This window comes from Rhinopithecus roxellana, chromosome 20 (assembly GCF_007565055.1).
Source record: "Rhinopithecus roxellana isolate Shanxi Qingling chromosome 20, ASM756505v1, whole genome shotgun sequence".
In the NCBI taxonomy this organism is placed as follows: Eukaryota; Metazoa; Chordata; class Mammalia; order Primates; family Cercopithecidae; genus Rhinopithecus; species Rhinopithecus roxellana.
Window position 1 is genome coordinate 64,545,103 of NC_044568.1, and position 24,848 is coordinate 64,569,950.

General features: G+C 44.8%; 1 protein-coding gene across 1 annotated transcript in view; it reads right to left on the minus strand.

Annotated features, from left to right (window-relative positions):
* HYDIN (HYDIN axonemal central pair apparatus protein) overlaps positions 1-24,848 on the minus strand; it is a 392,140-nt gene that overhangs the window by 77,008 nt on the left and 290,284 nt on the right. Inside the window, 10 exon segments of the mRNA XM_030924912.1 lie at positions 1,017-1,221; positions 6,305-6,422; positions 8,361-8,599; positions 9,087-9,255; positions 11,521-11,620; positions 13,059-13,158; positions 18,036-18,234; positions 20,632-20,804; positions 20,912-21,071; positions 24,674-24,793. Of these exon segments, the coding sequence (XP_030780772.1) occupies positions 1,017-1,221; positions 6,305-6,422; positions 8,361-8,599; positions 9,087-9,255; positions 11,521-11,620; positions 13,059-13,158; positions 18,036-18,234; positions 20,632-20,804; positions 20,912-21,071; positions 24,674-24,793 (1,583 nt within the window).

Consider the following 24,848-nt stretch of genomic DNA (forward strand, 5'->3'; position numbering starts at 1 on the left):
AGTGAAGGGGAGACTATGAGATGTAGCCTGATTGCTGGATTTCCTCTCTGTAATTCCTAATTTGGAGCTCTGGATTCTCACAAAGGAGAATCGTGGAGGACACATAGGGGAAGTCATGCAAGGGGGTGTGAGGGATGGGAAACATTCTGTCTTGTCTTCCTCTTTTGTACTGCCCTTGCTGGTTGCCACACTCCAGTGAGCCTTTCTCTCCCAGTGGTAAGATCCAGGATCTGGGGTTGGCTGTGGAGGGAAGGAGGCAACCTGCCCACTATGCTTCAAGGCTCCAGTGATCCTATCATCAAAGCATGAGGCATTCTCTTTGCACCTCATGTGCCCTCCTGCTGGGTTATAGATTTTGTATGCTGAGTACCTGAACATTGTTCTCTGTGGACATGTTGCCCACCGGGAGTGGCCTGGCCATGAGCGGGACTCAGTGCTCCTAGGTCCTGTGCCACAGCCCATCCCACCATGATTCTCAGATAATACTATTCATCTGGGAATCCAGGACCAGCCTCCTGGGAGTGTGAAGCTGCACCTCCTCCCTTAGGTATATGCCCTGGAAAAATACAACTGAAGACACTAGAGGAAGTTCCAGGACGCCAAAGGAAGCAGCCCAGCCATGTCTGCCAGACATCGTTGGAAAAACTTGCAAGAAAGAGGTAGAAGTGTTACAGATGGAGGTCTCTTATTTATATATTTAGTTTTTGAGACGGACTCTTGCTCTGTTGTGGAGTACAGTGGCGTGATCTTGGCTCACTGCAAACTCCACCTCCTGGGTTTGAGTGCCTTCTGAGTAGCTGGGATTACAGGCATGTGCCACCACACCCGGCTCATTTTTTGTATTTTTAGTAGAGACGGGGTTTTGTCCTGTTGGCCAGGCTGGTCTCAAACACCTGATCTTAGGTGATCCACCCGCCTCGGCCTCCCACAGTGCTGGGATCACAAGCATGAGCCACTGCACCTGGTCTCAGACGAACATCTTTTAAGTGGTGTTGTCCAATGTGAGTGGTGAGTACCTGGTAGACAGGCTTCAGCCAGCAAAGTGTAAGGAATGCCAGCAGGCTGAACTGTAGGGTCTCGGCCGGAGATATCGATGGCTAGTAACTCCTCACACTTTCCCACGGGGTCAGCCACACAGTCAACGTTGATGACCTGCTGTCCTCCGGAAGGGATGGAGCCAAACCCAGGGTACACGGTGAACATGCCATGGGCGAAGCGGGCCTGCAGGACAAGGGTGGGAGGGATAGGAGACTTGGAGGCAGAGTGAGTGACAGCCAGACTATGGGGGCTGTGAGATGGTGTGGAGAGGGCGAGAGACACGTGGGGCTTCTTCTCACAGGCACTCTCTGGGCCCTCACTCCTCTCCTCCTGGAGGGACAGAGGGCCTGGGATGGGCAGGGGGTCTTCAGTGATAGGCTGCTCTCTCAGTGCTCCCTTCTATGCAAATTCCTTCAGATCAATCGTGTTTGAACTAAGGGTTAAAGGAACAGACAGACTCCACATCATATAGCACTTATTCAGCTGGGCATCTTGAATCAGATGGGTGCAGAATGGAGTAGTGGGTAAGGTTATGGGCTTTTGAGTGAGACACACCTGGGTTTGAATCTCAGCCCTGCTAAATATTGACTGTTTGACCTGAAACAAATGACTTCTCTGAGTCTCAGTTTATTTATCTATAAAATGTGGCTAAAGCCCCAACCCTAGAGATTGCTGGAGGTTTAAATGAAATAACAGGTGTGAAGCATGTAGCATAGCATCTGGTATAGAATTAGTGCTAAAAAACAAACAAGCAAACAAACAAACAAACAAAAACCCAAAAAAACCAGGATGTTGGTGCAATCCTTAGATGTCCCTGCTCTTCTCTCTCCTGCTTGTAGTTTTCTGGATGACTGTAGAATGTGCTGACAATGCAGTGGCCTGAGATAAGGGAAGGGTCTGGAACAGCCCAGGCTCTGTTCTCATCCTTCCTAGAACAGAATGTCCTTCAGCTCAGAGATCCACATTTCTTCTGCAGCACAAACTCCAGGACAGAATGCTTTTGGTGTCCTTCAGCTGCAGTGTGAAGTGAGGCATGCATAGGCAGGACTTCATTTGTTCAAGACAGCTTTCTTGAGCCTTGGGGGACCAGCTGTCCATGAATACGAAGTTTCTATTAGTTCTTGCTACCTATCTGTGAGTGATAACTTGCTTTGCATGACTTGTGTGAGTGTTCTGCCACACTGGACTCATACTCTGGCAACTGGATTTGTGCAAAACCTCTGGCAGCTGGGGTTTGTGAAGGACCTCCTGCCAGATCTAGGAACCACAGCAGAAATTAGTGCTGAGTCTAGTGGCACTCTTCACATAGGCATCTGTGTGAATGCAGCCCCTAGCATTGTGCAGTGTGACTGCAGAGACATATGTGGAAGCTGCTATTAACTAATTTGGTCACTATTTACTAAATACCTACTATATGCTAGGAGATGCCCTGGGCACCGGTGATTCCCAGATAAACCATCCTGACAGAGGAGAAGGTTGGAGAATAGTAGAAAATGGCATGATGTTGTCTCAAAGGAGCAAAGTCATAGTGGGGGCAAAGAACAGCTGAAATGAGTGGAACTGAGGTAGCAGAAAGCTAGGAGAAAGGGAAGCAGTCAGAGAAAGAGGTCTTGGAAATCAAGGATTCAGAAGCACCTCAGTTTCTTGTGATGCAAGATCCAGGCTGTGACCGTTAAAATAAGTTGCCAATGTAGAGGAGAGGATAAGTTCATTGCAACTGAAAGGCAGAGTGCTGGAGAGGCTGTCTCACTGAAGGCTGAGAAGATATGGTAGTCAAAGAAGGAAAAAAAATCTGTAGAAGAGATGAGAGTTACAGAAACATAAGTAGAAAATTACGTATGTTAATGAAACAGAAACCTTTGCTTGACAAGAGGAAACCACCTGAAAAGACATAAAAACCAACATGTAGAAAACCCAGTTCACTTCAATCAATAATTATTGCTGTTCACAGAGTGCAGAAAACCTGCTTCTCTCATTGCCTTCAATGCAGAGGTGGTGGCTGGAGCTGCAGCAGCCACCTTGGTACCATGAGGGAAAGGCCAAGAGAATCACAAGCAACAATAAACCGTGAAACCAACACCAGCAATTGCCTACCCCATTTAAATATGCCATATTTGTTTAAACCACTAATGTTGGATTTTCTGCTATCTGCAATCAAACATGATTCTGATACACAAATCAAGCACCTCCTCCTCCGTGAAGCCTTCAATAACTCTTCACAGCTACCCAGAACAGCAAGACTTCATTCTTCCATTTTTCTAGAGTCTATCCATGTACAAGCACCTCAATTATAGTATTTACCATCTTGCTTAACAACTGCTCATTCACCTGCTTTTTATAAAGAATTCCTCTTGTCTGTCTTCAAGTTCACTGATTCTTTCCTCCACCCTGCTCTAAAATATTTCCTCTACATCCATTTAAAACCATATCAGACAGTATTATAGTTTTGCTTCCATTGACAAACATAATTTAGAAAACCCAGGAAAAGAAGTAAGGTCTACTGAATTTACCTACATTATTGCTTACTATGTTTTTTTCTTCCTTGTTGATGTTCCATGATTACATCTTCTGTTATTTACTTTCTGTTTTGAAAGTAAATAAAGAAAGTAAAGAAAATGGCTAAACTTCCTTTAGCCATTCTTTTAGGGTAAGTCTACTAGTGACAAATTCTTTTAGCCTTCTTTCATTTGAGAAAGTCAATTTTCCATTAATCCCTGAGAAATATTTTTGCTGGATATAAGATTCTGGGTTCACAGTTATTGATTCTCTACACTTGAAAATATTGTGCCACTTTCTTTTGGGTCTCTATGGTTTTTGTAAGAAATCTGCTATCATTCAAGGTTCATTTTTTTCTTGATGTTCTCAAGTTTTTTTTTCTTTTCTTTAATTTTCAGAAGTTTGACTATGATGTGTGTCGGTAAGGATTTCTTTTGGTTTCTCCTATTTGGGTTTGCTCAAATTCTTGAGTCTGTAGGTTTACATCTTTTTCCAAATTTGAAAAGTTTTCTGTCATTATTCCTTTGAATACCTTTTCAGTTCCACCCTCTTTTGTAACTCTTTCTGGAACTCCAATGAAAACAGCATTAGATCTTTTGTTATGGTTCCACAGATCCTTAAGCATCTCTTCATTTTTTATCATTAGACTTAAATAGACTTTCAAGAGGCTCAAAACAGAGTCTACTTTCTCCCTTTTGTTTAGACTGGGCAGAATAATGGCCTCTCAAAGATGTCCACATCCTAATCTCTAGAACCAGCGAATATGTTATCTTACACAGCAAAAGGACTTGGTTGACATGATTACATTAAGAAGCTTGTGATGAGGAGATTATTCTGGATTATAATGGGCCCAGTGTAATCACAGGGGTCCTTAGAAATGGAAGAGAGTTAGAAGGAGATATGACTGTAGAGGAGGTTGGAGTAACGTGATGTGAGAAGGCTTCGATCCACTGTTGCTGGCTTTGAAGATGATAGAAGGGGACTACAAGCCAAGGAATGTGGGCTGCCTCTAGAAGCTAAAAAAACAATGAAAAGGATTCTTTCCTGGTGTCTCCAGAAAAGAATACAGCCCTTCCAACACCTTGATTTTAGCACTTCTGACCTACAGAACAATAAGATAAAAAATGTGTAATACTTTAAGCTTCTAAATTTGAGGTAATTTGTTGTGAGAACAATAAGAAACGAACACAGGAATCCCTATTGTCTGTCTTCAAGTTCACTGATTCTTTTCCTCTGTTCCCTCTGTGTTGTTGAGCCCATCCATTGAGTTCCAAATTTGTTTATTTATCTTCAATTCCAGAATTTCCATTTGCTTCTTCTCTACATCTTCTTTCTTTGCTGAGACATACTATTTTAAAATTTTTCCAGGCACGCTTATAATTGCTCATTGAAACATTTTCAGATAATTCTAACACCGCTGTCATCTCAGTGTTGTCATCTAGCATTTATCTATTCTCCTTCAGTTTGAATTCTTCCTGGTTCTTGGTATGATGAGTGATTTTCACTTGAAACCTGGACATTTTGGGTGTTACGCTATGAGACTTGCGATCTGATTTAAATCTGGTTGAGCTGGCTTTCTTTTGACACTACCCTGCCTGGGGAAGGTAGTGCACTGCCTTGCTACTGCCAGGTGGGGGCAGTAGTCCAGATTCCCCACTCAGACTCATCATTCCTGCTGGGCAGGGGTGGGTGTCCCAGCTCTCCACTAGTCCTCAACTGATACCTTCCTGGTGGGGACGGGTGAGTGCCTGTTACTGTTCTGCTGATGCTATGGGAGATGGAGGGGTCTTCTGACACCATTCCAGCAGGGGACAGGGGAATGTCTCATTTCCACTAGGTTGGGGTGGACATCACGGTTCCCCATGTAGTATCTCCACAAACAGCACTGGAGGTGGTGGGGGATGCTTGTTACCACCCATGGGAATGAAAGTCTTGGCTTCCTATTTGACCTTCTCTGATGCCACCCTGGCAAGGGGGTGGGGCACCTCATGACAGCTTGGGGAGGGTGGAGTCTAGTATCTCTATTTGGCCTTTGCTAGCAGAGGTGGCGTGGGACCAGATATTTTTCTTTGGTGTTTGGCTGGAGTAGAACAGTTATTATCTAGAAGTTTTCTGTCTTACTAGGGGCAACCTAGAAAGGCAGAAAGAAAGTAGGAGTAGGCTTCTGTTGGGGCTTGCTTTTTGTCTGTGTCTGTTGATGTTTTAGGGTTGTTGGCTGCTTCAGCAGCCAGTCTGGGAGATATGAGGCAAAAAGAAAACTTGAGAACTCACCACCTTGATCTTCCTTGGGTCCCAAAGACCCTGGGGTTGGTCTGGTTTCTTCTCTCTATCTTTCAGAGTCTAAAGTCTGTCTGTTTTATACACAATGCCCAGGGTTTTTAGTTGTACTTAGTTGGGAAGAATAGGGAAAAGTACATCTAGTTGATCTTACCAGAAACAGCAAACCTCAAATCTCCTTTGGTTTAAGCCTGTTTGAATGGGCTTCTCTTTCTTATAAACAAATTATTCTTCATTGAAATACATTTCATGAAGAGTAGAAACAATTTTAAGGCAATGGCAAGCCAATGAAGTTTTTAAAGCAAAAGTGGATATCCAAATTAATGGCTATAACATCTTAGCTTAAAATGCAAGTGACATTTCAGTATAATTATTTCATATTCCTGCCATGATGGATTCAAATCCTATTATCCTAGGGAGGTATTTGGTGTCAAGAGCGAATTGGGAGTTGGCTTTACTGGGTATCTGTATGAACAGGGAAAAAGACACGCACCTGGCCTGTGGTGGTTATTTCTCTCTGAATCGTGTCAGAGAACTTGGCTGCTCTGGAAGGGCCAGTTTTGTAGAAGCTCTCACTTTCTCGGGATCTTGCATGTCTGATGTGGCTGGCTCTGATTAAAGAAGCAAGAATATACCCTTAGGTTGTGGGGTGGGGGGTAACATTAGATACCACCTGTCTGTTTTCCTGCAAGGTCCCTTCTCCTAGGAATGGGGGAAGGGGCCCGTCTTTGCCCAAGAGGACATTGGAGTGGCATAGCTAGCTAATCACTGACCAAACTCATTTAACAATTGTAAGGAAACTAGGCAGTAATTATACTTATTAAATATGATTTATAGGGACACTGAAAATTACTGCAAGAAGATAGTAATTTTTAAATGCCTACTTGAGTTCACCGGAAAGCAGTGTGTAGAAAATTACTTGAGGATGTCAAATGTTTTACTTAATCTCATTTTAAAAAGTGAAATGGCAAATAAATTAAGCTCTTCTGTATCTTCACATTTATAGTCGTGATGTTTTTAAGGTTTAGTATAAGCAGTAGTTCAAATATAGGTCTTGGGAATTGTTCACTTGCCTTAAAACTAGTTTATCCAATAATTAGTTTGCCTAGAGACCAGTTCACCTAAAATATTCAAACGTATCTGAAATGCATCTTAAACTTTTGAGAATTTTATATATTTAAGCATTCACTTGCTTAATGACCAGAACACCTGAAGTTCAACCCCCTTTCGTGTGTTTTGCATGAACTTGTGCATGCTAAAATAAAAAATAAATAAAAAACAATGCAAAGCAAAACAGAATTAAGTTAAAATCATTATAGACATTAAATTATTATAAAACAAATTGTAAAAAAAATCGGTTGAAATTAAATGAGGAAGACAGAGACTTTACACAATTTAACTCTGCACTTTAAAAAATGTTCAAACTTTGTCAAAACAGAAAAGAATAGCTACAGAAATATAAAACAACTACAAACAATGTAAAGCCACATATCCTATTTAAAAGAATTAACTAGAAAGTCAAAATTAAATCAGAAGTGCCTCAGGAATCAGTAAAAACCCTCTTAATTTGCCCAAAAAGAGTATGTTAGCCCAATGGAAGCCAAAAGCACTCAAGAGACCAATTGTTTTGGGTGAATTGATTGACAGCCTCCTTTTGAAGAACATGGAGTTTTGCTGTTGGAACAACTATGAAGGTAGCTTTGTGATGGTGTCTTCATGGGCAGAAGGCAATAATAGTAACAGGCAATAACAATAACAGCCCCCGGTAGGCTGAAGGCATCACCGCACTTGCTCTCTTCCACGCTTCCAAAGCAGCCCCACCATGAAGCACTGCTATGATTTCTTTTGATTGAGCTTGCTATGATAATAATTTCTTGGTGTTGTACAGAATGACACATAGGACAATGATCCAATAAGTCCTTTATCACACCAGAAGCACCAGGACAACAGACAAAATTCCAGGCAGAAGACTGTTTGTTCAACTAAAATTTATGATATATTCTATAGGAAATCTATGAAACCTGGAGTCAAAAGATGTGGGCTCACACCAAGATCTACTGGTAATTTCGTGTATAATATCTTTTAAAATTTTTTTATTTTTTATTTTTTTGAGACGGGGTCTTGCTCTGTCGCCCAGGCTGGAATGCAGTGGTGTGATCTCAGCTCACTGCAACCTCTGCTTCCCGGGTTCAAGCAATTCTCCTGCCTCAGCCTCCAGAGTAGCTAGGATTACAGGCATGTGCCACCACACCTGGCTAATTTTTGTATTGCTAGTAGAGATGGGGTTTCACCATGTTGGCCAGGCTGGTCTCGAACTCCTGACCTCAGATGATCTGCCTGCCTTGGCCTCCCAAAGTGCTGGGATTACAGGTGTGAGCCACCGCACCCAGCTTTTGTGCATAATCTAAATGAACCATTTCTAAATTTTACAGGCCTCACTCACAAAAGGGGATTGGGTGAATTTAAGTAAGACATATGAAAGCTCTTTATAAAATATAAAGCACATATTAAAGAGGGAATGCAGTGAGTTAAGTAAATATTTGTCTTACGCTTTCTTTTGATGAATGGGGCTCTCCCCTGTCAGCTTATAAAGGGCAAACTTGAAGTCAGTAACACCTTGATTTTCTATGGTGAAGGTGGTGCTTTTACGAGCACCACAGATCAAAGCTCCAAAGTTGATGACAGAGGAGGGGGTGATGTTGTATTTGGAATATACTGCATTCACGGAAAACTTAATTGGGATGCTGGCAATGATCTCACCTCCTTCTGAAATATTGGGCTCAATAATCTAGAAAGGGAAGAAGAATGAGCAAGTCAGCCACTGCTGTAGCTACAGAAGTCTTATTATCTACCCCGTTCCCTATTTTCATCATTGACATGAAGCCATGTTATTTCACTGTCTTTGTATTATTGCATCAACAATGATATTAGCAAACACTAAAATGGAGCTTACTGTGTACCAGCCAAGGGTCAACATAGCCAACTTTTCCTCCTGTTTTCAACTCCCTGCTCATCCTTTGCACTTGATGATGGAACTCAGCTTCCCTGCCTTTGATGCTCTCTGAAGACTTGAGGGCACATTTCCTCTCTGACTCTAATTCTGATGACTTTGCCTGCTAGTTAGAACAGAACCCCGGTGTATCCTATCCGGTTGCCACCCAGGCCAGCCCTCCCCTTTTCTTCCTGGAGCATGGATTAGGTCATGTATCCTTCTTTGCAACGGGAGTCCCATGATCCTGCCATTGAAGCAGCCCCTCCCTTTGGAGCTCTCTTACCTGACAGCGCAGAACAGGCTGGTGCTCGATCTTCACTTCCTTTTTTGCACGGAAGAAAACTTGGACATTTGTGGGTTTTTCTGTTGGGGTCAGTGAACCCTTTTTGGGTTGGACTGAGATCATGGAATTTATATTAGGTGTTGAAATCCCTATAGAGTCCACGGAAAAGCTGAAAGACAAGAATAAAAAGTCAGCCTAAGTCATTATGCCGGGAACTCAAGATCCGAGAGAGGAGACTCTACATGGTTGAGTGCCTGCTGTGTCTCCAACCCTGTTTAACCACTACGTCCAGCAGAGTCCACTGTGCTTTGTACGCTGTGATCACCTCTCCTTAGCCAGGATTGACAAGGCCAGGAATTAATGCTTAAGGCAAAGACAGCCATACTGTATCCCATGGTCAAGAGAGGCCATTGCAGGAGATCTCTGTCCAACAGGGACACTGGATACTGAAAAAGGACCAACTAAATTAATTCTCTCTTTCTCTGTTTGTGTGTCTGGCTTTCAGTACACGCAGAGCGAACAGTGACACAGAAACCAGGGAACCTGGGGAGAGAGAGCAGGGAGTGGGCAGGGGCCCTGCAACAGAAGTACTAGGGAAGGAAGCCCATGGCCTACTGGAGGTGAGGCAAGAACCACAGGAAGAAGCTGGCTCATGAGACTGACAGAGGGACTGGCGTAGGCTCAAGGTGTACCCCACCTAGGCAGAGGTGGGATACCTGGAGTTACTGTGGGGCTCTGAATATCACCCCCATGCTCCAGGAGACCCTGGTTGCCCAATTACTTGCACCCCTGTGTTTCCTTACTTCCCTGCACATTCTTTTTTTTTTTTTTTTTTTTTTTTTTTGAGACGGAGTCTTGCTTGCCGGGGCTGGAGTGCAGTGGCCGGATCTCAGCTCACTGCAAGCTCCGCCTCCCGGGTTTACGCCATTCTCCTGCCTCAGCCTCCCGAGTAGCTGGGACTACAGGGGCCCGCCACCTCGCCCGGCTAGGTTTTTTTTGTATTTTTAGTAGAGACGGGGTTTCACCGTGTTAGCCAGGATGGTCTTGATCTCCTGCCCCCGTGATCCGCCCGTCTCGGCCTCCCAAAGTGCTGGGATTACAGGCTTGAGCCACCGCGCCCGGCCCTCCCTGCACATTCTTTAAACAAACCCTCTATCACCTGTTCCAACCTGAGAGCGACTCCATTCCATGCAACCTCAAAGAGCACAGCTAATGCCCCTGTCTTAACCTAAAAGAAAACTCACCAACAGGCAAGATTCCGCTTAGCACTAATTCCAAAGTGACAGGGAAAAAGTCTATTTGTCAATTGTGAATTCTTGGGGAAGGAGAACCTTCCAAGGAATGAAAAGTATGGGCACTGCCATGAAGGGCTGTGTGGCCCTGTCTGAGGGGCGTTTCCCTCCTCCTCCCCTGTGCCACCCTTTCCTTGCTGAGGAACTTCCCTGATTTTGTGTTTCTTCTTTTTTTCTTTTTCTTTTCTTTCCTTTTTTTTTTTTTTTTTTCTTTTTTTGAGACAGGGTCTTACTCTGTTGCTGAGGCTGGAGTGCAGTGGCATGATCATGGCTCACTGCAGACTTGACCTTTCTGGGCTCAAGTGATCCTCCCATCCCAGTCTCCCAAGTAGCTGGGACTACAAGTGATACGACCACCATGCCCAGCTAACTTTTTTTGTATTTTGTAGAGGCAGGGGGGCGGTCTCGCCATTTTGCTCAGGCTGGTCTCGAACTCCTGGGCCCAAGCAATCTGCCCGCCTTGGCCTCCCACAGTGCTGGGATTACAGGCATGAGCCATCACACCCAGCCTCTTTGTTTCCTTTTTAATCTCAGGCGATGAGCACAAGCTGGAGCTCTATTCCACCAAGTCACTATTTGGATTGTATAACATCATGGTTCTCAGAATGTAATGAAAAAGGAAAGCCCTTTCTTTACATAAAATCTGCTGATTTTCTTTATCTCCTTGTAAAGCAGATAAGAGCTGGCAGAAGGCAGGACAGCTTGAGGCCAGGTCACCTATCTCCAGTCTCTCCCTCCACCCCGGGACCTCTTCTCACCCCTAGAATCTCCCCCTCCCAGCCTCTTCCCCAAGTCTCTTCCTCCACTCCCAGACACCTACAGTTCCAACTGGCCAGGTACATCTGGGCCACTTAAAGGCCCCTGTTAAGCTGCAGAGTTGAGAGCAATGTGAAAATCTCTGCTCCCTTAGCAGGTGGAATTCCATTCATTTGAAGCCAAGGGAGGCACAAAAGCAGAGACGGTTCTTATTATTTCCTTGACTGGCTGATAAGAAAAGTTTCCCAGACCACATTCTTCCCAACGGTGGACTTGATGGCCACAAACCCCATGGGATTCAGGTTACCTGAATGTGATCTCGTATTTCCCTACATTCCTCCCCACGGTGGACTTGATGGCCTTACACCCGATGGGATTCCAGTTACCTGAATGCGATCTCGTATTTCCCACGGTTCTTCAATTGCAGGGGCTGCTTCACCTCCTCTGTGACCCTGACAATCCCAAAATCCAGTCCCCCTTCAGCTCCTGCAGAGACCAGGGGCCAGGGCAGACAGAGGTGAGTGGGCATGAGAGTGGGAAGCAGGGGAAATGCCTGTTGAAGTTCAAGTGGAAAATGCACGGTGACAGTTTAAGAGAATTTGTTTTCTGAAAGTACCATGGTTAGAAAAGCCTCTTATAATTGAGTCTGGGCAAACAAACAACAGATGCTGCTCTTGATGCACTCTACAGGGCTGGTCCCTCTGGATTCCATCCATCCTAGGATTATTGTCTTTCACGTCTACCATCAGCTAAAACTTCCAGTATTTAAAAAAGTCTTGCATAAAGTTGGGATATTACACATACATTTATGTTGTTTTACTTAGCATTAACATCATAAGCATTTCCCCCAAATAATTAAAAACTCCCCATAGGTGTGATCTTAGTGGCTGCATAATATCCCATGATATGGCAGTTCCGTAATTCATGATATTATTCCTATAATACTATTATTTCATTATTGATGGGCATTTAGGTTATTTCCAACTCTTCATTGTTATAAAAATGCTGCAATAAAAGATCTTTGTACATGAGACTCATGACATCTAAACTAATACGTGGCTCTAACATTCTGTGAGTTTTGATGAGGAGACCTCTTGGGGAAAGGAGGGAAATGGAGAGCTGTAGGCTAAAGGGAGAGCTGAAACTTGGGTGTTAAGGCAGTGTGGGGACAGATAACAGCCTCACCCCCATTCCCCAATCCCTGGAATCTGTGAATATGCTGTCTTACATGGCATAGGGGAATTAAAGAAGCAGGTGGAATTAATTCACTGACCTACAAATACAGAGATTAATTTGGAATATCTTGGTCAGCTCAATATAATCACAAGGGGGCTTAAGAATAAAAGAAGAAGGCAGGGTGGGAGAACCAGAGAAAAGGCAATGTGAGAAGGAGTTGGCCCAACCTTGCTGTCTCTGAAGGTGGAGGAAGGGGACCACGTGGGTGGCTTCTAGGAGTTAGAAATGGTATGGAAATGGATTCTCCCCTAGAGCTTCCAGAAGGGAAGGCAGCCCTGCTGACACCTTGATTTTAGCCCAGTGAGACCCATTTTGCACTTGTGACTTCCAGAACTGTAGGGTAATACGTTTGTGTTGTTTTAAGCCAGAAAGCTTATGGTGACATTTTATGGCAGTGATAGAAAACTAATACAGGAAAGAGGAGAGGTGTTTACTGTCAAATGACTGCTCTGAAAAGAGCTCTGCAAATTTTACATCTATGACCACCCGCTTTCTATCTCTGGTTGGAGAAATTACGATTTGTAGTCATGTTGCTAACATCACTCTGGGGCTTACATTATTATTTATTAAAATTGCCCCATTCCCAATCCCTGCAATACTGACAACACACTAGCCTTTCTCTACACAGAAATACACTATACAAAAGACCCAATTTCCAAACACCCTTTCCTTGAAGGGCCCAACAGACCTTTGGGGAAGGTGATGTCCAAGGCGATGTCATATGCCTCTGCAAAGACCATGATATTTTCAATCTGAACAACACCGAGAAGATTTTCTGCATCTAAAACCTGGCAGAGTAAGAGAAATCCTTCAGTAAAAGCAAGACCTGTAGGTGCTTGGAGTCTGAAACATGTAACATCCTAAAGGGGATATGGCAGGGCAACGTTTTTGAAATGTATTCCCCTGTAGGTATTTTATCTTTACCAAGCATTTGGTAGGATTTGGGGAATGCTGGTATAAAGAATGCAAGAATGGGGAAAAGGGACTGACTTTTCTTTATTGTTGCTACATTACTGAAGTTTGGGCTTGGAGTAGACATTACAGGAAAGTGGTTTTCTTTTTTGAGACAGGCTCTCACTCTGTCACCCAGGCTGGAGTATAGCTGCGCAATCTTGGCTTACGGCAGCCTTGACCTCCTGGGCTCAAGCCATCCTCCCATCTTAGCTTCCAAGTAGCTGGGACTACAGGAGTGCACCATTATGCTCGGCAAATTTTTGTATCTTTTTGTAGAGATGGGATTTCACCATGTTGCCCAGGCTGGTCTTGAAATCCTGGACTCAAACAATCCTCCTGTCTCAGCCTCCAAAAGTGTTGGGATTTGTAAGCCATCATGCCCGACTGTTTTTTTTTAAATTTTTATTTATTTTTTTTAACTTCTAAATCAAATGAACCTGGTGAGCACTGACCTGACAGTTGAAACGGAAAACCTTTATGCTCCAAGTCATCCTTGCTCTACTCATTTTATAAATTTGAATCATTCTGTTCTTTGTTTGTGGCTCAACCTGTGGGGAAAGTGCTAGACTTTTCGTAGAAAGCAAGTGTTTAATGTTTGGAAATACCAAATGTTTTATTTCTGTGAATATCGTGGGGATTGGGACCCCTCTGGTGTCATGCTTGTGGGGGGTCCCTCCCTCATTATTCTCTGGCACCTCTGAACTGCTGCAGCTGTCAGCCTGACCTGATTGTTGACTCTTTTTTCCTCTTATTTATATATACACATATTTTATTTCAATAGCTTTTGGGGGTACAAATGGTTAGACTGACAACCCGCAGAATGGTAGAAAATATTTACAAACTATGCATCTGACAAAGGACTAATACCCAGAATACACAAGGAACTCAATCAAATCAGCAAAAAATCCCCAAATAATCCTATCAAAAAGTGGGTAAATGACAGGAACCAACTGTTGCCTCTTGAGGCTAACTAGGAGGTGGTAAAGGGTCCATCTGTCCAGGAAAAGAGCTGGTGGGCAGTGGGGAAAGCTCTCCTGGGTCTGCTCTGGGGAGCCCACGTCCGTCTCTGCTCCAGTTTAAAGCCCAAGCCACCCACTCCCAATTGCATGTGCTTTGGGTACCAGGAGAAAATTTGCAGCTGTCACCAAACTCAAGTTTTAATTCAGAATTTCTATCTTCTCTTTCATTAGATGCTTGCCAACGTTTCACGGAGCAAACTGGACCGACTTGAGTTTCGCCTTCTTTCTCTGACTGCTTGCCCTCTGACAGATGACAAGATGGGCTGACAGGATTTATGCAGCGCCTCTCTCCTGAGGGATGCCAAGTGCCTGGAGCCTTCTATTTCTTGACTTCCCCAGGGTGGGTCGGAGGCAGTGGGGAGACTGAATTTTGAATCGAGGAAAATAGGAAGGACACTTGAAGGTTATACAGATGAAATAAAACAAATTCACCAAGTGCTTTCCAAAGGGACTGGAGATGAAGGCATTTCCTTCTGTGGATGTGGAAGTGAATATAAGTTCACTTTGGGGAGCTCAACGGAGGTCCATACTGCTTTGTTCAGAGTCCTAATCAGGCTGCTGTTTGGCTGGGACACATGGAGATGGTCACAACAGTTGTGAAAATACAAAAACGTGGCCGGGTGCAGTGGCTCACGCCTGTAATCCCAGCACTTTGGGAGGACAAGGTGGGCAGATCGCTTGAGCTCAGGAGTTTGGTAACTGCCTGGGCAACATGGCAAGACCTCATCTGTACAAAAATTACAAAAATTAGCTGGGTGTGGTGGTGCATGTCTGTGGTTCCAGCTACTCAGGAGGCTGAGGTGGGAGGATTGCTTGAGTCCAGGAGGTGGAAGTTGCAGTGAGCCGAGATTGCACCACTGCACTCCAGCCTGAGCAGCAGAGTGAGACCCTGTGTCAAGAAAAATAAAATAAAATAATAATAAAAACAAAAACCTTTCTGTACCAGTTGGTAAGCAGCTGTCATGATGACCTCTCCAATATTCCCTTGCTGCGTGCCTCCTGTGCATCCCCACCACAGGAACCCCTGGACTCCCCATGATCCAGCAACTAAAGGACGAAGCTGGCACAGCTGGGGGACTTCAGGCCCTACACCAGCCAGGGGTCTGGGTACCTGGTTCAGAGGCCTGTGCCTGTGCAGAGACTGGTGCTAAAAGCGTTGACCAGAACCTCTGGGCTTCTACACATTCATGGAGTGAATGCATCTCTCAATATCTGTTTTCAGCCCTTTCAGTGAAGGGCTGCCATTGATAAGGGAAAAGAGAGTTTAGATCCACTGAGTGGCCCCAAAAGGTAGAAACATGATTCATGCATGTAATTGACAGGGAGAATTCTGAGCTCAACCCAAAGAAGAATTGACAGACCTGTTTAAAGGGAGAACAGGCTGCTTGAAGTGGTAGTCGTAAATTTTCTATTCCTGGAAGCATTCAAAGAGAAGCTGGGATTATCCCTTGAATGTTGAAGAATCAGTTTAAGTAATTTTTTTTTTTTTTTTTGAGACAGAGTCTTGCTCTCTTGCCCAGGCTGGAGTGCAGTGGTGCAATCTTGGCTCACTGCAACCTCCGCCTCCAAGGTTCAAGTGATTCTCCTTCCTCAGCCTCCCGAGTAGCTGGGGTTACAGGTATGTGCCACCACATCCAGCTAATTTTTGTATTTTTAGTAGAGATGCAGTTTCACCATGTTGGCCAGGCTGGTCTCACACTCCTGACCTCAAGTGATCCGCCCACCTCAGCCTCCCAAAATGATGGGATTACAGGCCTGAGCCACCGTGCCCGGCCTAGTTCAAGTATTAAAACTCAATGGCATTCATTCATTCATTCATTCATTCATTTGTTCATTCATCAGGTTCTACTGAGTGCCTACTTCATCCAATCCCATGCTAGACACTGGGAATATGATGGTATGGGGGGTTGAATAGTGGTCCCCCAAAAAGTATGTCTACTTCTTAACTCCTGGGAGCCTATGAATATGACCTTATTTGGAAGAAAGGGTATTTGTGGATTTAATTAAGTCAAAGATCTAGAGATGAGATCGTCTTAGATTATCTGAGTGTGCCATTGATAAATATTCTTATAAGAGACGGAAGAGAAGACACAGACAGAAGAGGTGTTGTGATAATGGAGGCAGAGACTGGAGTGATGCAGCCAGAAGCTGAGAACACTCGCAGGAGACCCCAGAAGCCGAAGGGGAGAGAGAGGAAGCGTTCTTCCCTGGAGCCTTCAGAGAGAGCATGGCCCTGCCGGCACCTTGATTTTGGACATCTCACCTCCAGAATGGTGAGAGAGGAATATCTGTTTTTTCACATCACCCAGTGTATGGTAATTTGTTATAGTAGCCCTGGGGAACTAAGACAGATGTTAAGTTAGGTGAGATCCTGCCCTGATGCAGTTCATAAAATAAAGTAAAGAAAGAAGCAGGATAATGTTAGGAAGAGGTAGTGCTCTGAAGGATGGAAGACAGGGTGGGTTATTGCACATAAGGGGGATTCTCTCAAAGGGTGAGAGAAGCCCAGCTGAAACAGCAATGTTGGGGGTCCCTAAAGCAAGAGCCTAAGGGCAGATTCCCAGCAGGGCTGCAGCAAGGTCAGGGGCTTGAGCCAAGAAAGAGCCAAGACAGTGCATGGGAGCCAATGAGTGAGGGTGAGGGTGGAGCAAGTTGTGATGTAGAGGCAGGCATTGCCTCAGAGGCAGGTGAGGACCCCGGGCTTTATTCCTACTGCAGTGGGAAGCCAGTAGAGTGCATTAGGAGGGGGCATAACCTATCTGAATGACATTGTAAAGATCCCTCTGGACACTGTGGGGAATGTCACCAGGGAAGTCAGTTAGGACACCTCTGTAGAAGTCCAGGTGAGAGAAGCTGCAGGCGGCCTGGACAAGGTGGTGGCAACAGCAAGGAGAAAGAAGTGGATGGGAAAGATACATTGGGAGGCACCACACCTGTAATCCCAGCACTTTGGGAGGCTGAGGTGCGAGGATCACTTGAGGTCAGGAATTCGAGGCCAGCCTGGCCAACATGGTGAAACCTCATCTCTACTAAAAATACAAAAAGTTGGCTGGGTGTAGTGGCGCGTGCCTGTAGTCCCAGCTATGCGGGAGGCTGAAGCAGGAGAATTGCTTGAACCCTGGACGTGGAGGTTGCAGTGAGCCGAGATCACGCCACTGCACTCCAGCCAGGATGACAGAGCAGGACTCCAACTCAAAAAAAAAAAAAAAAAAAAGATACATTGGGAGGTAAAATTAGCAACCTTTGTTGGAGGCCTGCGTTGGAAGGGAGGCCATTAAGAAAAGGGGGAATTAAGGCTGATCCCCAGGTGTCTGTTGGGGGCAACAGGGTGGAGGGTGACATTTACCCAGATAGGAATCTGATAGGTGACTGGGTTTAGGTGTGTGAAATCAGGACTCTGATGCTTACCCCAGTACAGAAACTCCATTTGTTCATTCATTCTTTCATTCATTTATTTGTTCCTTCCTTCCACATTGATTGCTGTGTTCCTGGCCATAAGCAATATTGCCTCTATGGAGCTTGTAGTTGTGTGCACAGCAAGATATTGTGGACTGGGGATATCGAAAGGGGATCAGATGGGAGCATGTAACAGGGAGACCTCTGTGTGTGTGTGTGTGTGTGTGTGTGTGTGTGTGTGTGTGTGTCTGTGTACGTGCTTTGATAACCAAGTCTGTGGATGTGTGAAGCCTCACCTCCAACCGAATAGCCTTCTTGATGTTGACAGGCTTGGTGGGTTGAAAGTACAGGTGCAGGCCATACTCAGCCTCTGGGGGGATGGTCCCCTGCATCATGGATGCGGTGAAATCATCACCCAAGTGCTCCAGGCTGGTGATCCGCCAGGCCACAGGCAGGAGCGTGACATTGCGGAGAAGAACTACCCTGGATTCCAGTCTGGAGAGACAAAAGGAAGTTGAAATTTCATTTCAAATTTTGTAGTTGCACATGTTTTTTCTTTTTAACTTTTATTTTAGGTTCAGGGGTTCATGTGCAAGTTTGTTGTATAGGTAAACTTGTGTCACGGGAGTTTGCTGTACAGATTATTTCATCACCCAGGTACTAAGCCTAGTACCTGACAGTTATTTTTTCTCCTCTTCTCCCTCCTCCCACCCTCCACCCTCCACTCTCAAGTGTCTGTTGTTCCCCTCTTTGTGCCCACTGGTTCTCATCACTTAGCTCCCACTTGTAAGTGAGAACATGCGGTATTTGGTTTTCGGTTCCTGCATTAGTTTGCTAAGGATAATGGCCATATCCTTAGCGTATAATTTTTTTTTCTTTTTCTTTTCTTTTCTTTTTTCTTTTGGAGACAGAGTCTTGCTCTGTTGCCCAGGCTGGAGTACAGTGGTGCAATCTCGGCTCACTGCAACCTCTGCCTCCCGGGCTCAAGCTATTCTCCTGCCTCCGCCTCCTGAGGAGCTGGAATTACAGGCGCCTGCCACCATGCCCAGTACTTTTTGTATTTTTAGTAGAGAAGGGGTTTCACCATGTTAGCCAGGCTGGTCTTGAACTCCTGACCTTGTGATCTGCCTGTCTTGGCCTCCCAAAGTGCTGGGATTACTGGCGTAAGCCACTGCACCCAGCCAAGCATATGATTTTTAAAAATCGTAGTTTCTCTTTCGTGTGGGTGGGTGTTGAACAACGTTTCTTAACCCTTTTTTGAATTGTTTTATTTAGGTCTACCGTATTTTCAATTTGCATTTCATTGAAAAAAAAATTCACATATAAGCAGACCCACCCAGTTCAAACCTGCATTGTTCAAAGGTCAACTGTATTTTCCTTTAGCACATTAAAAATGCCATTCTCTTGTCTTCCAGCTTCCTTTGTTACTGATGAGGAGTCAGTCATATTGTATTTCATTTTCTCCTGGCTGTTTCCAAGATTTTCTCTTAATTTCTGCTTTTAAGTAGTTGGACTAAACTTTGACTTAATGTGGGTTTCTTTCTTGGTTATTAATCTATTAAACAAAATAGGTGGAGTTGATATTATTAACCCCAGATGACCTTGAAAAACCTGAACCGTCCAGGCACGGTGGCTCAGCCTGTAATCCCAGCCCTTTGGGAGGTTGGGGCAGGTGAATTGCCTGAGCTCAGGAGTTGAGACCAGCCTGGGCCACATGGCGAAACCCTGTCTCTACTAAAAATAAAATAACACAAAAAATTAGCTGGGTGTGGTGGTGCACGCCCACCCATAATCCCAGCTACTTAGGAGGCTGAGGCAGGAGAATTGCTTGAATCCCGGAGGCAGAGGTTGCACTAAGCCGAGATCGCACCACTGTACTCCAGCCTGAGTGACAGACAGAGACTCTGTCTTGAAACGAAACAAAACAAAAAAACCCCTGAGGCTTATAGAGGTTAATTGATGGCCCCAAAGTCACAAATTTAGTGGCAAGACTTGGGCTATAACTATATTTATCCAGCTTAAGGTTTGCTAAGCTTCTTGGAATGGTAAGTTTTTGCTTTTTCACCAAATTTGGGAAAGTTCCATCTACTCTTCAAATATAGACTTTTTGTCCCATTCTCTCTCTTTTCCTTCTGGGACTTCAATCACAAATACGTTAGACTGCTTGATGTTGTCCCACTATTTACTGGGGTTCTGCTCATTTTTACCAATATTTTTCTATGCTTTGTTTTTTCAAGACAAGGTTTCGCTCTGTCACCCCAGTTAGAGTGTAGTGGCATGATCATGACTCACTGGAGGAAAGAATAAGCACTTTTGGTTACTTCAATTATTACTTAGTTCTTTAACCGGTATTTATCAGGAAATGGGGCTGGTGGTGGTGATTAAAGAACGCAGGACACATATCATAACAATCATAACAATATTCTCTCCCAGAAGCCGCAGAAATAAACATTTTTCTATTTAGAATAATAATACCAATTCCAATAATAATTCCAATTAATGAATATGTAAGTTTCAGTTTTGGTCTAATGTTCTGCTTTTACTCTAACTTCTAGAGCAAAGATTCTTAACCTCTTGGGCAATAGACTGCTTTGAGAATCTGAAGAAAGCTCGTCCTTCTGAAGAAACATAGACATATGCATATTTTGGCAGTTCATCTTAGGGGGATCCTTGGCCCTGCTGAAGTTCATCTCCTGAACCCAAGTTAACAATCTGTTAATTAAATAGGTTTACTAACCATCCCGGTTTGCATAGACCAAAGAGTTTCCTAGGGTGCAGAACTTTCACTGCTAAAACCAAGAGAGTCCAGAATAAATCAGGATGAGTTTGTTACCCTAGAACTAAACACTCTTTAAATTCCATTCCAGTCCTGACATGATCTAGAACTCTGACCTGTGCAGCAAGAGCCGGTCAAAATGTAATTGCCTGGGTTCCAGCTCTAGTTCCGGGCGGATCCCCTGGCAGCTTAATTGGAAGACGGCTGGCTCTGGGTTATCATTGATGCAGCAGACAATGCTGTCTTCAAAGACACCAACGGAAGTAGGGTAGGCCCATACGGTTAATATCTGATGGAAGGAAAAGTCAAAAGAAAGTACATTTACACCAAGGATGCCAAGGCCTCAGATTTCCCAAGAAAGCCTTGCCCTGGCGACTTGTGTCCATATGACCGTACCTGCTTCTCATTGGGTTTCAGGACCATGGTGTTGGGTTCCAGGAAGTATGTGTTTGCTTTGACATCATTCTGAAAATAGAAGGATGCCTCCACCACCATTAAGGAAGTATTCAGGATTGTTAACGTCTCCATGTTGCCTGGGAATAAGGATGACTTGTACCTGGGGATGAACAAGAATGGGGCTAAGGGTATGAAGACTGAATGAGAATGCAGGTGGAAAAGAAGGCTGTGACATGAAAGGCAATTCAGAGGGACAGTGTGGCTGCATGGAGGCAGTGGCATAGTTGCTAAGAACATGAGGTTTGTAGTTGTGCAGACTTGCCTTGGAGAATAAATGCTTCACTGTGACTTGACTCCCTCAAGCCTTGGTCTCCTTATCTCTAAAACAGGGTGATAACACCACTTAGAATTGCTGAATAGGAAGTGAGATCACACATCTAAAGCTCTCAGGACAGCTGTGGATAGCAAATGCCCAGTGAATGTTAGCTATGATTATTGCAAATAATTCTAACTGAGAAATATATAGATCTATCCTTCCACCTGCTTATGTCCCTGAGAGAGATGATCACTTAAGTAACTTTTTTTTTTTTTTTTTTGAGAGGGAGTTTCATTCTTGTTGCCCAAGATGGAATGCAGTGGCACCATCTCAGCTCACTGCAACCTCCGCCTCCTGGGTTCAAGCAATTCTCCTGCTTCAGCCTCCCGAGTAGCTGGGATTACAGGTGCATGCCACCATGTCCAGCTAATTTTCTGTATTTTTAGTAGAAATGGGGTTTCACCATGTTAGCCAGGGTGGTCTCGAACTCCTGACCTCAGATGATCCGCCTGCTTGGGCCTCCCAAAGTGCTGGGATTACAGTTATGAGCCACCGTGGCTGGCCTCACTTGAGTAATTTTTTATTTCACATCTGTTTTAGAGATGACCTCATTCACCTCCTTCTCTCAAACCCTCAGAGAATGTTACTGTACTGACATGAATTCATTTGGCCTTGTTCACTGTTAGGAGGCAGTTTCTGTTCCTTTGTACCTTAAGGAGAGATCTTCAGAGTTGAGCACTGTGGGCATTGAGGGAGACTCAGTTAATAGTAACTGAGCGAAACAAACCAGAAGGCCCAAGGGAAAAAGAGGCACATCGTCAGAGGTCACAGCACAGGCTAGGAAAGCAGAAACACCTGAAGAAGGTTTTAGACAGGCCACGATAGAGGATGAAAGGAGAGAGAATGACAGAGACCAAATGAGAGTCAGAGAAACAGAGAACTCTCCGTGTGAATATTTGCCAAAGGGGTGCGGCCTTCTCAACCACTAATCGCTTCCATCCGGCACTGTGCTAAGGGCTCCATGTGTGTTACCCAGTTCAGTCCTCATGAATCTGTTGCTTTCCCATTTTGCAGATGAGGACACTGAGGCTCAGCACGGTTTATAAGAATAAGTGAACAGGCTTGGCACAGTGGCTCACGCCTGTAATCTCAGCACTTTGAGAGGCGGAGGTGGGCAGATTGCTTGAGCTCAGGAGTTCGAAACCAGCCTGGGCAACATGGTGAAACCCCATCTCTACAAAAATTAGCCAGGTGCGGTAGCACACACCTGTAGTCCCAGCTACTGGGGAGGCAGAGATGGGAGGATTGCTTGAGCCTGGGAGCTCAAGGCTGCAGTGAGCCGAGATTGCACCACTGCATTCCAGCCTGGGTAACAGAGTAAGATGCTATCTCAAAAAAAAAAAAAAAAAGAAAAAAGACAAGAAAAGAAAAAGAATAAGTGAATAATACCCAGTTGTACTAGGACTTGTTTTGGCTCACCATAGTAACTGTCCTCCCAGATCAGTGTCATCTGGCCCCATATCCTGGTTAATTGCAGTGCTGCCCCAAACATGTACCTCTTTGAATAACCATCGTTTCCCTGACTCCCACTCCCAGACTGTTCTGTACCTCATATCCATCAACCTGACCATACTTTTCCCTCCTAAGCCCTCCTGTTGGGCTTTGAAGATCCTCTCCAGCATCAGCAAATTACCTTTACCTTCACTTTTTAATCCAGCGTCTCAGGGAATAAAGTGGAGGTAATTAGGGAATGGAGGACAAAGATGGCCCATGAGCTGCACCGAGGAAGCCCAGAAATTAACACCCTCTACTTAGCACACGAAATGTTGTGTTGAGTGAAGTCACGGTGGAGACCCTGGTTCCAGTTTTGGTTTCATTCCCTGCCTATATGATAAGAAATTTGTATATAACTGAAAAAACGAGTATTGCTGAGAATGTCTGATCATCAGTCTCACCTGTGGGTCCCCAATTCGGCCTAAAAATCTTAGTCTGTTTCTCTAACACGCTCCCTCTCCTACTTTCCACAAAAGCTATTTTTCATACCCCCCCTATTTCCTCAAGATTTTAAACTTCCGGGGCCGGGCGCGGTGGCTCAAGCCTGTAATCCCAGCACTTTGGGAGGCCGAGACGGGCGGATCACGAGGTCAGGAGATCGAGACCATCCTGGCTAACACGGTGAAACCCCGTCTCTACTAAAAATACAAAAAAACTAGCCGGGCGAGATGGCGGGCGCCTGTAGTCCCAGCTACTCGGGAGGCTGAGGCAGGAGAATGGCGTAAACCCGGGAGGCGGAGCTTGCAGTGAGCTGAGATCCGGCCACTGCACTCCAGCCCAGGCGACAGCGCAAGACTCCGTCTCAAAAAAATAAAAATAAAAAATGAAAAATAAACTTCCTCCGCTCCCCTCACTTGCAAGGGATGACCACACAACATTTGTCAAGGAGAAAAAGACATGATTGCATAGGAGCCTCCTCACCCTTCCAATCAAATTGTAAACCTACCTTCTGCGATGCCATCTCGCCTTTCTCCCCGCTGGCATGCAGTGACAGTCCCTCTTCCGGGCACAAGCCAGCCTCCCCACATCCCACTGTGCTGTCTCAGGGAACTACGCCATTGATGGCCCTTCCTGTCTTCTGAAATTCCAACCACTTTCTTCCATTTCCTCTCGGCATGCAAGCATCATAAGAACAACATCGCACAAACAGCCTGTCCTGTGCTCCAGGCTTTCCTCCCATCTCCCTTCACAGCCAAGTTTCTCCAAAGTTATCTTTCATCTGACTTCTCGCTTCACTTTGCTTGGGTACAGGACTCTTGCTAAGGCCCCTAGTGACCTGCATGTTGTTGAACCCTGTGGACATCTATGCCCTCATCTTTCTGTCCTCTGTGCAGCATTCACTGTAGCAACCATGTCCTCTTCTCATGGCTCCATGACACTGGTCTTTTTGGTTTCCCCAACAGCGCTGGCCCTCTTTCTCATCTCCTGGCTCCTCATTTTGCACATATTGTAGTTATTTAGGACTCCTTTTCTTCTTACCTGTACAGTTCTCTCTCAGGCAATCTCATCTATGTCCGTGGCTTTTGTTGCCTTGAAGAGTGACCTCTCCTTTGAGAACCAAAGCTGTATAACCTATTCTCTGCTTCATGTGACTACAGAAATATCTTCCTAGCCTCTTCAACCAAACATAAGCCAAAGTGAACTCTTGATCCTACTCTGATCAAGCCTGAAGTCTCTCCTAGGCTTTCCCATCTGGGAAAGTGGCACCCTCATTCCTCTGGGTGTACAGCAGGGAGTTGGAAAACAAGAACCCAGTTCTCCTGATTTGTGGTTGGGGCTAAGAGAGGCAGCATTAGTAAAAGTTACAACTATGTACATAGGAATCCTACTTATACTGTTCATGAGCCCAACTCAGGAGTATGAAATCTGCTTTAAAATAATGGAACACTTACTTATCTCTTGATTTTCCACAAAGCAGTGGCCCGAAGTAGTATGTCTCTGTGCTCATAACATACTTCTTAAAGATGACCTCATTTGTCTTCATGTCCATCTTCCGCTGAGGAAATACCACTCTGAACACAGGAGAGGAAGAGGTGAGGAGAGGCTGCCTGAACAGAAGTTCGGTGC